Below are 15,000 nucleotides of genomic sequence, written 5' to 3' on the forward strand. Positions count from 1 at the left end.
CAGAATAAAATATGGTTATGGATGCTGTGTATATGACACTTCACTGTCTTGTTTGTTCATTCTTCTCACTGCACTGATGTCATGTTTGACGTTCTCTCACGTACAGATAGCGACGGCTGCCAGACATTTGACGGTGACCGGGGGAGGCGTGCATCCTGGGTAGAAGGGTGCAGTGGTGTACTCCGCACAGCTGAGGGCGATGATGGCAAACGATGAAGGTTTTAAGACGATAACGGTCGTCCAGGTGTACAGGTAGCCGACGATCGGGCCGAAACCCTCCATCAGATAGGGATATTCTCCGCCGGACTTGGTGATCATTGTGCCAAGCTCCGCATAACACAGGGCCCCTGCACACAGACGGGACAGAGCCTCTCAGCCCTTTTCTCTGGCTCTCAGAGTTCACTTTAAGGTCACTGAGTCCATGGGACCCCTTCAGCCCCCTATTAAATTTAAGAGGATTTTTTTTTTTTTACCAAAGTGGGAATTTGCTCAAGACCTACGTGACTTACACACTAGGAATTACTGGATGTTTGTGCATGGGGAGATCACATCTGAACAGATTCCTTGCCCCCCCCCCCCCCTTCCGGCCTCTTAAACAATAAACTGCAACTCTTTGGTTTTTCACAGTTAACGTCTCTAGAGATATGGGGCCTGACATCTTCACCTCTGTACTCACCCAGAGTGGCCAGGACTCCGCATGCTGCCCAAACACACAGACAGGGCCCCACTGCCCCTGTACCCTCCAGCACCGCTTTGGGAGAGATGAAAATTCCCGATCCGATCATGGTCCCAACGATCAGGGAGATCCCGCTGATCAGTCCGACCTGCCACACACACAAAGGGACAGGGTTACAGCTGCGCTCTAATGAGGCGGCCCGATTAGATCAGGAGTAACGCTGGCATCTGTCAGAGAGGTCACTGGGTTAACTGGGCTGAGTTTGCCCCTTTAGTTCTTGGAATATCGTATGCGGCCGCGACCGGCTTCGTCGTGACGAGAGCTAGCTTCATTTAAATTTCTGGAACACAGGAAAACAGCGTCTGATACCAGTTTCTTATGATGCAGGAGTTTATTTCGCAACTCCTGAAGAAGTTACTTTATTTTGGAGGGAGAAGAGTGAAGAACTCCCTTATTATCTTGCAGTTTCCCGTCAGGATGTGCCACTGTTCTCCTCTTCCGTGTTTCTGGATTAAAAAAGCCGTTCGGACATGGCAAAGCCCAGGCTGTACACTGTGAGTTGTGAGAGCTGGCAAAACCTGTAGAAGCTGAAAACCTCAAACATGATTCTACTTCAGGTCTCTGCTCACCTGCATGTGCTATCAAGCTCTCCATAAAACTGAACTGTCAGTGTTGGTTCCCAGCATAAAATTTCCTGGAGTTCAATTCAGAGAAATGTTTTGTTTATCAGTATCTCATCAGCATGGCTATAGCATTATAATTGGAGTTAATGATTACATTTGTTCTGGTGAGTGTCAGTTTATAAGCGTGATGAAAAAAAGCATTTACATATAATTAGCACTCACTGGTGTAGATTATTGCAGGGTCAGACCAGCTCAGATATCAACTTTTTTCTTTTCAACTAAAATAAGTATTCTGTGAACTTTTTCATTCATTGATCTTATTCATTTGTAATTTTTGTTTTCATTCAACTTTTCGTCAGGTTGAAATTCCTAGTGTCAACATTTGCAGTGTATCTTTTCAGTGTCCTGTGTGTGGCCTTGTATATCAAGACCTGAAACGAATTTGTAGCTCTTTTCGTAGCACTTTTGATTTGAAGAGAAGAGAGGAGAAAAGAGGAGAAGAGAATGTTCTCTATTCCAAAATTATTTTAAAACATTACTTGTCCTTGATTCTCCATGGCAACAGTGGTATTTAACAAATATAGGTCCCAGCACCCAAACATATTGACTGCCATCTGTCAATCATATTAACATTCTCAGAGTAAATTTAACACTCTCAAGTGTTGTTCTCTTATACATATGAACAGAAACAATTCTTCAGCAGTCTGTTGGAAGTCTGAGAGAACTATCATAATGTTTTATTTATTTATATGGAAGTGAGGGAGTTTATTTAATCATTCCTGGTCATTAGAGTCGGCTGGAGTTGGTCAGGCTTGGTACTGTTATCATGGAGTCCAGTTGGAGCCCTAATGCCTGGGCAGAGAGGCCCGTGTGGTGCAGTTGTGTGAAGAGAGGGATTATGGTGCTGTGATGGTGACAGGTACCGCCTGGGGAAACGTTCAGACAGAATCCTCCGTCAGGAAGGAGCAGCACCAGCTAATGATTGTGGGAACCACGATAAAGAATTTCTCTCTCTTTCTCTCTCTCTCTTTCTCTCTCTCTCTTTCTCTTTCTCTGTCTCTCTCCCTCTCTCCGTCTCTCTCTCTCTCTCTCTCCTTTCTCTCACTCTCTCTCTCCCCCTTCTTTCTTTCTCTCTCTCTCTCTCTCTCTCTCTCTTTTTCTCTGTCTCTCATGCTCTCTGCCTGTGGAGGGTAATACACGGGTCCATAGCGACAAATAAGCACATATCTCACTTTGACCCAGGCGTGAGGGTGTGTTGCCCTTTCTGCTCTAGAGCAGAAACAGTACAGGTACAACATGTGTTTACAGAATGTTCACGCTTGAACCCTGTTTTTGGACACAGACTCTGTATGAAACTGGGTTTAACTTTCACATTTGGACTCTTTATACTGGGGCCACGGTACACTTCTGTACAGCGGTTTAAGTGGTGTCTGGTGAATTTTATCTCTGGTCAGGCTAAACTGGCTATTTGACTTGTAAGAAGAAATAGAATAAAGGGGGAGGGTTTCACAGACCCAGTTACAATGTTTACATGTCTGGTTTCAGCTCGCCTTAGAGTGGAATTTGCTTATTTTAAACTCATTAATGATTTGAGGTCTTTTCTGAATGTATGGTGTGTTGAAAATGTGTCGTGCTCTGTTGTTAATGAAGTGCTTTATATCTCCTTATGAAGAATGGAATGGGGATTTCTCGGGGGGGGGGGGGGGGGGTCACTTAATTTGGACACGACCAAGATGAATAAATCGATGTATTAAAGGCAATGTAAAATCTCAAAACCTCTCTCTCTCATCTCTTGTGCATATTTGGTAAAACCATTTCCCCCTCCTACAAGAATGTTCTTCTATGTATGTATGTATGTATGTATGTATGTATGTATGTATGTATGTATGTATCTATCTATCTGTCTGTCTGTCTGTCTGTCTGTCTGATCATTCATACTCACGTTTTTGTGGAGAACTGCTGCTTTGGGCTCCTTTTCGTTTGGGTTCATTTCAGAGTCTCTGCTGTGCTGTGAGAGGCTCCCATTCTGAGAGTTCCTCTTCTCTCTGGTTTCACCCATGACCTGCAAAGTGTTGACATCAAAATGTTTCATCTCCACGTGCTGTCGTCCAAAACACACTGAAAATACGGTTGAAATGTTGTCGCTGTCTTGCTGTGTCATCGTCTTTCTAACTGAGTCAAAGTGCTGTACTCTACACTGACGCTAATGGACATGCCTGGGCTTTCAGTTGTCCAACACCCCAAAGTCCTTCATCAAAACAAGGTCAACGAAGCACTTCAGGTACTGAACCAGATATTTGGGTTTAACAGGCTCTCTTCGACGGGGAAATAAACATACAACCACTCATTTCTATATCAGAAGTCAGTGTCTCACAGTCACACACACACACACACACACACACACACACACACACACACACACCCCTCTGACACAACTGTTAAATTAAGCACTTTACTTGGAAACATAGATGGAGTGAGCTGCGATACTCAGGGTTCAAACCCACAACTCCATGGTTACTAAGATGTTTCCTCTTAGCAGTACACGACCACCACTCCCGTAACAGGGCATGTCCTCCTCTACCCCTGGTAACCTGAACAAGCTGAGAGCATGGCCATCAACGTGCACAGCTCATTCAGTTCCACTGATTTGCAGTAATGACTTCTTTATATCCGCTGTCACGACCATAAACAGTCAAGGGATCTCTGTATCTTAGCAACAACAGCAAAACCATAAAAAAAAGAAAAAAGAAAAAAAGAATAGAATAAATAAAGAAATGGCACGGTTTGTGAAAAGCCTTCGTTTTAACTCTCGTATCTTGTGATGCTCTCAGTGGTTTGTATTTCCCCTCATACTTAACAGACTTCGGTCGAGCTTCTGCCAGTGACCACACAGCGTTTTTCATTCTGACATACTGCCTCATTACTTTCCGTAAAAGTATTTGAAAGCGACACATTGTAGAGGATGAAACATTATCAAGCAGGTTATAATAGTTTGAACTTGGGAGCCTGAGTTCAGACTCTATGAATTCATGAGTCATGTTTATAACTGTGGCGACGTTGGTTCATTTACAGTGGCATAATTTTGTCACGTAAAAGCTGATATCCACTCAGAAATCTGCAGCTCTGTAAAACTATTTCACAGGTTTCATACTTCAGAGACAGCACCACTGTATTACTGTTTTATGAAATGGAGCACTGTAATGTTTAGCTCAGAACCAAGTGTAAAAAGCGGACGGTGCATACCTGTTTGGGAACTTATCTTCCACGACGGCTGAAACTTCAACTGGGAGTTCTTTAAGACAGACAGCAATACTCAAGTCTCCAGTGGCTGAATAATGAGAAACAAAATGAGTGATTGTGTGATGTCATATGCTTATGATTTTTTAGCCGTACCATATATATATATATATATATATATATATATATATATATATATATATTTACATACATAGTGCTGCTATGAAATCATCAATAAATAAATACATATATGTGTGTGTGTGTGTGTGTGTGTATATATATATATATATATATATATATATATATATATATATATATATATATATGAGATGTCTATGGTATGGTAACTATATATATTCTTCCATATGTACCTTCTTATGCAAGTTAAATGGAAAAGCACAAGTAAAAGTTAAATCACAGACTATACCATTCCCAATTATATACTTGAACCGTCTTGTGTTTCATTTACAACATGGATATTCAAATAATCAATTTGTCAGAGAATCATTTTAGGAGCAGGTTTATTTCAGTCGTAATGTGTTCTGTTGGATTTAGTCCGTAAGCATCCTGAGTTCTGTGATAAGCCAAAACCGACCAAAGCGGGAACAAAAAAGTTCTACACATTCTACGACCTATTCTTAAATTAAAGACAGGGTGAGGAAAAGACAAACCTGGACTGAAACACACACACACACACATACACACACACACACACACCTCTCGTTTAAATCGCTGCGTTTGAGTCGTAATCTGCTTTGTGGGTCTTCCTTGCTCTGATCCTCTGTCTGATCACAGACTCTTTCCCATTTCACTCTACCTAAGGGGAGGGACCTACACGCTTAAGTCACTCTCCAGGCTGTCACTGACTGGTCCAGTGACGAAAACAGAGGGATGTGGTTTGTGTAGTCCACAGGTAGGGGGTTTCTAACTCAAACAATACTTCTTTGACAGAGGTACTTGATACGGTTTGTGCTGAGAGCCAAACTAGGGGGAAAAGGAGGTGATTCAGCCATGGAATAGTGTGATTACCAAAGAGGAGTGACATATCAGAGTGATACCAGGCCAACACAGCACAAGCTTAGCTCACTTTGACGCAGATGCGTTTGGGCATGAATTCGTTTTAATGGAAAGTTAGAAAACATAGGTAACAACTTGGTTATAGCTGCCTTGGCGTAGTTCAAAGTTAATTACATTAGTTCATTCCGAGCATTTGCGCTTAATGAGACAAAGCACAAGCGAAGGACCAGAATAAACTAATTCGAACGTTTGAACAGTTTTAAAGAAAAGGAGGATGTGACGTGACAAGAGAAATGCGAAGGGGCGTCGTGGCTTAGTTGTTTAAAGCGCTTGTCTAGTAAAACGGAAATCCCAGCGGTACCTTTGGACACTGTCCTAAACGTTAGAGAAGCTGATTTGTGACCCGAAAGGTCGCAGTTCCTACGGTGCATATGGCTGGGATGACAATAAAAAGAGCATTCCATCAATGTCATGCAGTTCCACTATGCGTTAATCCTCCTTATCGATGGCCTTGCCTAGCCTTGGAATGACGTTCAGTGCCATCCCTGCAATCAAACCGTTTGCCCTCACCCATAAAAAAAAAAAAGCATTCGTAAAGATCTGTAATTTGATTGCACAAGATTGTTTAAAAAAATCATCACAGGACATATTATCTTTTTTTTCTTTCTTTCGCCCTACGCACAGCATTTGTCCTTGATTTGTAACAGTTTTTAAAGAATGGCCATCGGCAGACTATCTTTTGTAGCCTTTTATTCCCTCTCGATGACCCACTTTCGGGTGTTTGTCCTGACTTTACAGGTAGAGATTGTGTGTTGATGACTGTCTCTTAAAAGTACGGTGGCGTGTGGACTGTATCAATCATCATATTATGCATTTGCCACGTGCTTTTTTTTTTTTTTGGTCCTGTTTGAATATTTTAATTCTGTCATACCTTTCAAACCAATTCAAATAAAACTTAATTGATCCCAGTGCAGCTGCAACTTACATTTACATATATAGCCTACAAAACAACCTCCGAGTGGAACAAAATAAAATCCAAGCATGTAACCGTTAAGGAGCCGGCGGTGGTATAAATGTGGCAGCTAAATTCAGTAATAAACCAGATGCAGGTGCGAGAAAAGTTGCAGTGAATATAAAAGGGAACCGACAGATACAGACAGGCAACTTGTACTAGCACCGCTACAACTACAACTCTAGCTACTACCGCTGCTATTATTACTCTACTGAAATGAGCTAGCACCAACAGGCTGAGACTGTTTGGGATTTAAACTACCGAAAATGATTGAAATGCTTTACCTCGTATAAAAAAGTTTTTTTTAAAAAAAAAGAAGAAGTCAAAACGTACAGTTAAAAAAATAATAAGCAAATAAAAAATATAACTCCGAACATAACTCCAAAGTGCCGTTTTTTATAAGTTCTGTAAAGGTTTTTGAATTATGTCACACGTAGGTTATGTTCTTTCCATCAGAAACACGAACTACTCACCAATAGTGCGGATACCTGGTGGAGAGGAGTTTCAGTGTTACTAGGTATAAAACCTACAACATGCCAGGAGAGATAGTGTTCAAACTTTAACTAGAAATATGCGCTTTCCCTCGCTGGGGAGGGAGGAGATGAAAGCCAATGATTAATCAAGTGAGACTTGTAAAATCAACAACAAAAAAAAGCGGTAATTGGAATTATATCTGATTGTAAACTGTACAGCTTTGTACTCAAGAGATTCATTGTTTTATCCCTCACTAGCTGTCTGTTTGGATTTTCTTTTCTTTTCTTTTTTTTTTGAGCAATGTTACAGTCTTTTCTGATTCATGTTTTAGGCTTATATTTGATGTTTAGAATTTGCGTGACATGATTTTGTCAGAGCCTTATGAAAGCAAAAAAAAGTCTTAAAATGAAACACTCGCTGCCTCTTTGTCTTAGCAGGAAAAAATGTGTATATAGTCACTATATCTGGCTAGAGCGTTGACTTATACATACACATTTTCAGCTTCACTAAATGTACAAATGCCAGAAGCTTTATTGTCATCGTAAAACGGGGCTGTCGAAGTTCATAGTCTTACTCTGTGTTCTAGTGTTTTCATACAGGAGTAAATCTGGCAGTAAATCTCCACTACTTTTACAGTTGTGCCTTCATTTATGTGAGCCAAATTAAAGTGATGGTGTCGGAGGCTGTCCCTATGTTCTAGCATACCATAAACGAGACTACCTGCAGTTGTGCCGTGACGACCCAGCGCGTGTCAGTTTGTCAAGTAGCTGATGTTCCCGGCAGCCTCTCAGCAGCATTTGCAGGAAGAAAGTTTCCTTTTCATCCACTGAGTATCCTCGCTGCACTCAAGGCAAGGAATGCACCCGACTTGCAAAAGTCATTCAACTTTATTAAGATACAGTAATAATAATAATAATAAAAGTTTTCCAAGATCAACTCTCTGTACATTTTTTCCCGTCACTCACATCTTTTAAACCTTTTAACTGCTGTCAGGTGCCATGCATGGACCACAAAGCCAGTGAGTGTATTACATCAACCTGGGACATGAGGCGCAACACTGCCAACATGTGGTCATAAGCACGCACTACATTTGAACCCAATCACTTGAGGCAAATATTACCACATGGACAACAATAGCCAGATTCAGAGTTTGATCCTCAAATGCCCCCACCCATTGCACAGAGGGACATAAACCTGCTAAGAACAAAGCCACACAGCAACCAAGAAAAGAAACTGGCAGAGATTTCCCATATTTAATACTAATAAAACCCCTGTGTTCTTGGCATACTGCTAACCTGGAGCACAAATAAGACACTACTGGAATTTATGACAAGTTTATCAAACTCAAGACGGTCTAAAAATGCTTACAAAGCACTGGCTTTTGGGCAAGATATTTCAATTAGAAAAGAGGTGGATTTGATGGGTGTTTGCCTTTAAAGCCAACATATACGCTCTGAGCTGTCATGGTCACATTCACTTTGAGCTGTGCTTTTCCTCTCGTTTTTTTTCATGTCGTGTAGCCCACCAGCAGGTGTCAGTGGTACAGTTCCTTCTCTCCGCCAGCATGTTGCAGGTTTCTCTCTGATACCAACTGCAAAACAACATCTATTTCTGTTCGGTTCCAAATGTTCTTTCTCATTGTCGGAGTGGGACTGGGATTGGCCAATTGCAAAGTTAACAGAAGAAGTGGGATACAGAGTTCTGGCCCAATTTAATCAATATGTAATGAAAAATGCTGATAATAAAACCTCGGTCCTATGTCTGCTGAAGAATATATGGGAGGAAGTGCGGCTGGAAAAATACTGTCCGTCATTCTGCAGTGCTGACATGCACAAGGCCCATAGGGACCAACGACACAACGAAAAGTAACCTGAACTTAAAATGTATATTTCATCCCAACACAACACAACACAACACAACACAGACACACACACACACACACACACACAGAATGTGAGACAAACACACACATGCGCGCGCATTCTCTGAGCATGTTCCGTATCTCTACTCCATCTCCATATGATAATGCTTTCCTTCACGTCGACAGCGGTGCTATATTTACAGAGGGCTGATTTATGGCCTCTGCCACCTCACTGTCTCCCCCCTGCCTCGGGAATGATTCAGACTTTCTCTGCCTATCACGTGTTAGCTGACCACAAAGTGCTTGATAACACATTTAGTACCCACCCTGGCTTTTATAGAGGTTTTAAGACTGAATGAACACAGGGTGAAACAAGGCAAAGGCTTAGACAGAATCAGTCCATGTGGGAACCAGAATACAGGCTGTTCTCTACCTGATCATAAACACATACTGGTATACTAGCACCACGGCACTTTGGCTTTATGTATCTTCACCAGTAGAAGCTGATGTAGTTTACTGTTCCACACAGGGCAGCTCTACCTGATAGGTTTTTTGTTTTGGTCCGTGTTCTGTCTGTCTGTCTGTCACCTGATTTGACTCAGCCAGCTGAGTGTGTTTGTGACCGTAATGAGACAGACAAAACCAGTGGAGCTCAGCAGCAGCCAGATGCTGGCAAAAACCGCTGCGGGACTCCAGCCTGTCCTACCGCGTTCACATCAACACGCTGTCCAGCATCACGTACCTCAGCTACACCCAGAACACCACACCATACCACACCACACCACACCTCACCACACCTCACCTCACCTCACCTCACCACACCTGACCACACACCTCACCTCACCTCACCACACCACACCTCACCTCACCACACCTCACCTCACCTCACCTCACCACACCTGACCACACACCTCACCTCACCTCACCACACCACACCTCACCTCACCACACCTCACCTCACCTCACCACACCTCACCACACACCTCACCTCACCTCACCACACCTCACCTCACCTCACCACACCTCACCACACACCTCACCTCACCTCACCACACCACACCTCACCACACCTCACCACACCACACCTCACCACACCTCACCTCACCACACCTGACCACACACCTCACCTCACCTCACCACACCACACCTCACCTCACCACACCTCACCTCACCTCACCACACCTCACCACACACCTCACCTCACCTCACCACACCTCACCTCACCTCACCACACCTCACCACACACCTCACCTCACCTCACCACACCACACCACACCACACCACACCACACCTCACCATACCATGCCACGCCACGCCACACCACACCACACCACACCACACCACACCACACCACACCACACCTCACCACACCACACCACACCACACCACACCTCACCATACCATGCCACGCCACGCCACACCACACCACACCACACCACACCACACCACACCTCACCTCACCACACCTGACCACACACCTCACCTCACCTCACCACACCACACCTCACCACACCTCACCACACCACACCTCACCACACCTCACCTCACCACACCTGACCACACACCTCACCTCACCTCACCACACCACACCACACCACACCACACCACACCACACCACACCACACCACACCTCACCACACCTCACCATACCATGCCATGCCCGCCAGAGCCCTGCTAATACTCAACCTGAAAACCCAGTGCGTGAGTCACACACACACACACACACACACACACACAAGGGTACTGTGGTTTCTCTGGCAATTCGAGATTTATTTGATGTATTATAAAAAAAATCTATTTGATGTATGTTTAAAAAAAACTTAGAAGCATAGGAATTTTGTGTCTTATGCTCCCTCAGTCATAGAGTTTTCGTGTAATTGGGACAAACAGTTACTGACACACACACACACACACACACATTGTGCATGAGAGAGTTATATTTCTGAGAGCACGGTGTTTGAGAGAGAAGGGTGTGTGTGTGTGGGGGGGGGGGGGTCAGAGAGGGTTTAAATGTGTGTGTGCACGTTTGAGTGAGTTTGTCTGTCAAACAGAAAGATGGTGAGTGTGAAAGAGAGAGAGAACAAAAGAGGGAGAGAGTGAGAAAGAAGAGAGAGAAAAGACAGGGACAGACAGAGGGTGTGTGTGAGAATGACAGTTTGTATGAAAGAGAGGGAAGTGGAGGGGGAGAAAGGGACTGTGTGTGTGTGTGTGTGTGTGACACAGAGAGAGAGAGAGAGAGAGAGAGAGAGAGAGAGAGAGAGAGAGAGAGAGAGAGAGAGAGAGAGAGAGAGAGAGAGAGAGCCATGTTGATAAAGTGTATATGAAGCAAATGAGAGTACAGCACGTGTAATTACGGTGAGCCACGTTCCTTACTGACGAATTACAATTAATCTTGTTTTCTTTTTATCTCTGTCATTCACACAACACCATAAACATGTCGTCGGTCACATCCTGTTGAACGTGCTACGGCGTCTCTCTTCGCCACAGCTGGTTCGCTTCAATTAGCTCTGGTTTCACTGACCTCTCACCGACTTCCGCGCAAATTACAAACGTTGAGCCATTTATGTCACTGACCACATCACCTAAGCACTATATGCAATTACATTAAACATTCTTTGCTATATGTGAAAAGTCGTTGAGTAATTTAATGCGACATCGTAAAGACTCTTATTTCTCCTAATAAGTGTAGTGTTGTAGTTGGCCAGCTATTAAGGGGGGGGAAGCCTTCCTTTCCACTACGGCTAGCGCTGCAGCCTTCTTCGCACAAGGACTTTAGGACTGAATGAATGAATAAGTGAATGAATGAATAAGTGAATAAATGAATAAGCAGCTTCACGTTTGGTGCCGTGGGAGTCATGTGCTCTAAGTGATGACTGACAGGCACAGAGTCTTGCGGTAATGAGAGCACAGCTCGACTCCATATTCCGTAAGTGCTGGTTTGTGACTTTGAGATAAACGAGCTGTGGACTGACCATACAGGCAGACCATAATCTCTAAATCTAACGCCACGGCGAGTTCTTATCGCTCTGCGGCGCGGCAGATGCGACGTCAGCGGCTTGCGAATCCGAAACGTGTCCTCGGGGCTTGTTCTCTACCTCAAAACCCTTTTTACAGAGCCATTAAAGCCGCAAAGCTGCACCGCCTGAGGCAGCCAAACCCAGTCACCTGTGTGAGACAGAAACGGGGCTGACACCGCGGGCAGGGTAAAAATAAACCACAAAAATAAGACTCCGAGACATACTACACAGACGCAAAGAGACCAAGAGCCAGAGAGAACATAAGAGTTAACATTCCCTAGAGATAGTACGCTAAGAAATACGACACATGATCATCGTAAACATTCAATTTTTAATCATGTTAATGTAATGAAATCCAAACATTTTAAGACAGTGAGCTGATCAGAGACAACTTTGGGTTGATATTGTTTAGCGGGTTCAGGTTTGCGATTGGACAGGACAAATATGTAAGAAATGTTTTCCAGGAAAGAGGATGAATATCGTGTAAGGTTTTTTCTGCTGCTTGGAGAAGGAAATAACACAGCACATCAAGAACAGATCAGCCGATGACGATAAGACTCTGAGACGGTGTGTGTGTGTGTGTGTGTGCGCGTGTGGAGACTCCAAGAGTACGCATGTATATGTGTGTGTGTGTGTGTGTGTAGACTCTGAGAGTTCGTGTGGAGACTGATAGAAGGGGGACAGACAGAGAACACAGAAGTAAACACACAGTGACAGGAAGAGTGGTGCCAAGGACCACGGGACATCGGGATAAACAGGGAAATCAAAGACTAAAACTCAGGCAAATCATTAACCAGGACATTTATAAAAACACATAAACGTATGCACCTTGTCAATATTTCAGGTCATTTACCCTTAAACCTTGTAAAACATAATTTGTCAACGTTTCAGGTCATTAAACCTTTCACTTCATCTGTGTGACATTTCTCTTCTCGGATATTCTGACTGCAGGCCTGTGGACCATCCAATCAAACAGGCCCACGGTCATTTGAAATGTCAGCACCTGTGTTCACTCAATCTAAACAGCCCCTATACTTAGAGCAGAATTCCCCAGTCCTGCTTCAGGTGCACCACACTTCACCCTGCTGTAACACACCTCATCCAACTCTTCAGCTGATCATCTGAGCCCTTGGACGGGCTGAGTCAGGTGTGTCAGGTGTGCTAGAACAGGGAGAGGACGGGAGAACTCACATTTTGACGAGACAGGGGATCGAAACCGTGACTAGTGGATGTACTAATGACTAAACAGCGAGCAGCCTTAGACGCTAATTACACCATCATTAAAAGTGCTTCTCTCCTCTCTGCTCTAATTCATTTGACTCATTTTTACTATGTGTTTCACAAGCAGGAAACAAACATGTTTTTCAGTTAACGTGCTTCCTCTGCAGATCTGAGGAAACCCCTCGGCGATAAGAAGGAACTTTAGTCCCTCAGGATGTGGATGAAGGTGTTAAAGAATCCATCTGCTCAGCCCATCTGTGTGTAAGCCTCCAAAAAAAAAAAAAAAAAAACCTCTACACTACCGAGCGTTGTGTTAAGACACGTATATAGTCCCTCATTAACACACTGAGCACGCACACACACACACACACACACACACACAGTGAGGAGAATGCGAGAAGACACACACATTGCAGTTGCCTGAGTGAGGTGTGTTTTTCAGGTGCCTTTAGAGGACAGCGTCAGTGTAACCTCAGGTTAGACGAGCTTCCCTTTCATTCGTTCACTTGCCTGATAAGGGCCCTGAGCCTCTGAGGGTGACAGGCCCTGCGGTCCACTCAGTGTCAGAGGTCACGTCACAGCAGCTTCACTAACAGTGCGGAGGAAAGAGAACACGCTCTCTGCCGCCAGCACACGAAGACAAACCGCCGCTCGTCAATGTTTCTCAGAAACTGTAAATAATTCCCCTAAACGGTAAAATTAAATTGTCCAAGGGAATTATTCACAATGTGAAATAAAAAATGTAGAGCAGTGAAAAGTCTCTTAAACTAAAAAAAAATATATATATATATATATATATATATATATATATATGTATATATATATATATACACATACACATATATAAGCTTGACCTCATAACTGAATAACGAGATTTGGCCAGTTGTCACTCGTAACATTTTCTGTCCAGGTTTAGTGAATGTTCAGCCAGTAAGAAAAGAAACCTGGACGTCCCCAGAAACAGTGGTGTCTGTGAATTAGGCCAGTGCCTCGGTAAATAACACAGGACTGCATTCACAGGAATACCTGTTTAGGGACTGACTGACCTAAATACTCCTTACAACTCATAGAGACAGAAGGAAAAAAAAGTGACATTTTACAGTGCATCACTCTCACTGTAGAAGTTACACAGTCATATAAGGATCTCTCAAACTCAACTTAATTTTTAAAAGTAGACAAACAAACAAACAAGAAAAATGATACTGCTGGCACACTGCAGTGAAGACATATGGATCTGCACTGAGGGAGATGAGGGGGAGTGGACCGGGAAGGGGGGTGGGACAACGACACAGAGACCCCCCACAGACAGGACCAGTTTACAGCCTAAAAACCAGTCAAAACTGAAAACCAGTCAAAACGGAAAACACACTCACTACATGTCTTCACTTACTGATACAACTCTCTGAACTGACCATTCAGCTGTACTGTGCAAAGCCATGGGATTAGACTACTGTCCCCCACTGTCTAACTACCCCTCTTCTCTAAATACCCCTCTTCTCTAAATACCCCTCTTCTCTCAGTACCCCTCTTCTCTCAGTACCCCTCTTCTCTAAGTACCCCTCTTCTCTCAGTACCCCTCTTCTCTAACCAACCCTCTTCTCTCAGTACCCCTCTTCTCTCAGTACCCCTCTTCTCTAAATACCCCTCTTCTCTCAGTACCCCTCTTCTCTAACTACCCCTCTTCTCTAACTACCCCTCTTCTCTCAGTACCCCTCTTCTCTAACCACCCCTCTTCTCTCAGTACCCCTCTTCTCTAAATACCCCTCTTCCCTCAGTACCCCTCTTCTCTAACCACCCCTCTTCTCTCAGTACCCCTCTTCTCTAATTACCCCTCTTCTCTAAATACCCCTCTTCCCTCAGTA

General features: G+C 43.7%; 1 protein-coding gene across 1 annotated transcript in view; it reads right to left on the bottom strand.

Annotated features, from left to right (window-relative positions):
• The window catches only part of slc7a9 (solute carrier family 7 member 9), a 7,699-nt gene extending 4,341 nt beyond the window's left edge, over positions 1–3,358 (bottom strand). Inside the window, exons 1-3 of the mRNA XM_030766398.1 lie at positions 3,242–3,358; positions 677–824; positions 105–347 (exon numbers count right to left, since the gene is read on the bottom strand). Coding sequence (XP_030622258.1) covers positions 105–347; positions 677–824; positions 3,242–3,358 — 508 coding nt within the window. The remainder of the gene's footprint in view (positions 1–104; positions 348–676; positions 825–3,241) is intronic.
• Between the last annotated feature and the right edge of the window lie 11,642 nt (positions 3,359–15,000).

This window comes from Chanos chanos, chromosome 2 (assembly GCF_902362185.1).
Source record: "Chanos chanos chromosome 2, fChaCha1.1, whole genome shotgun sequence".
Classification (NCBI taxonomy): domain Eukaryota; kingdom Metazoa; phylum Chordata; class Actinopteri; order Gonorynchiformes; family Chanidae; genus Chanos; species Chanos chanos.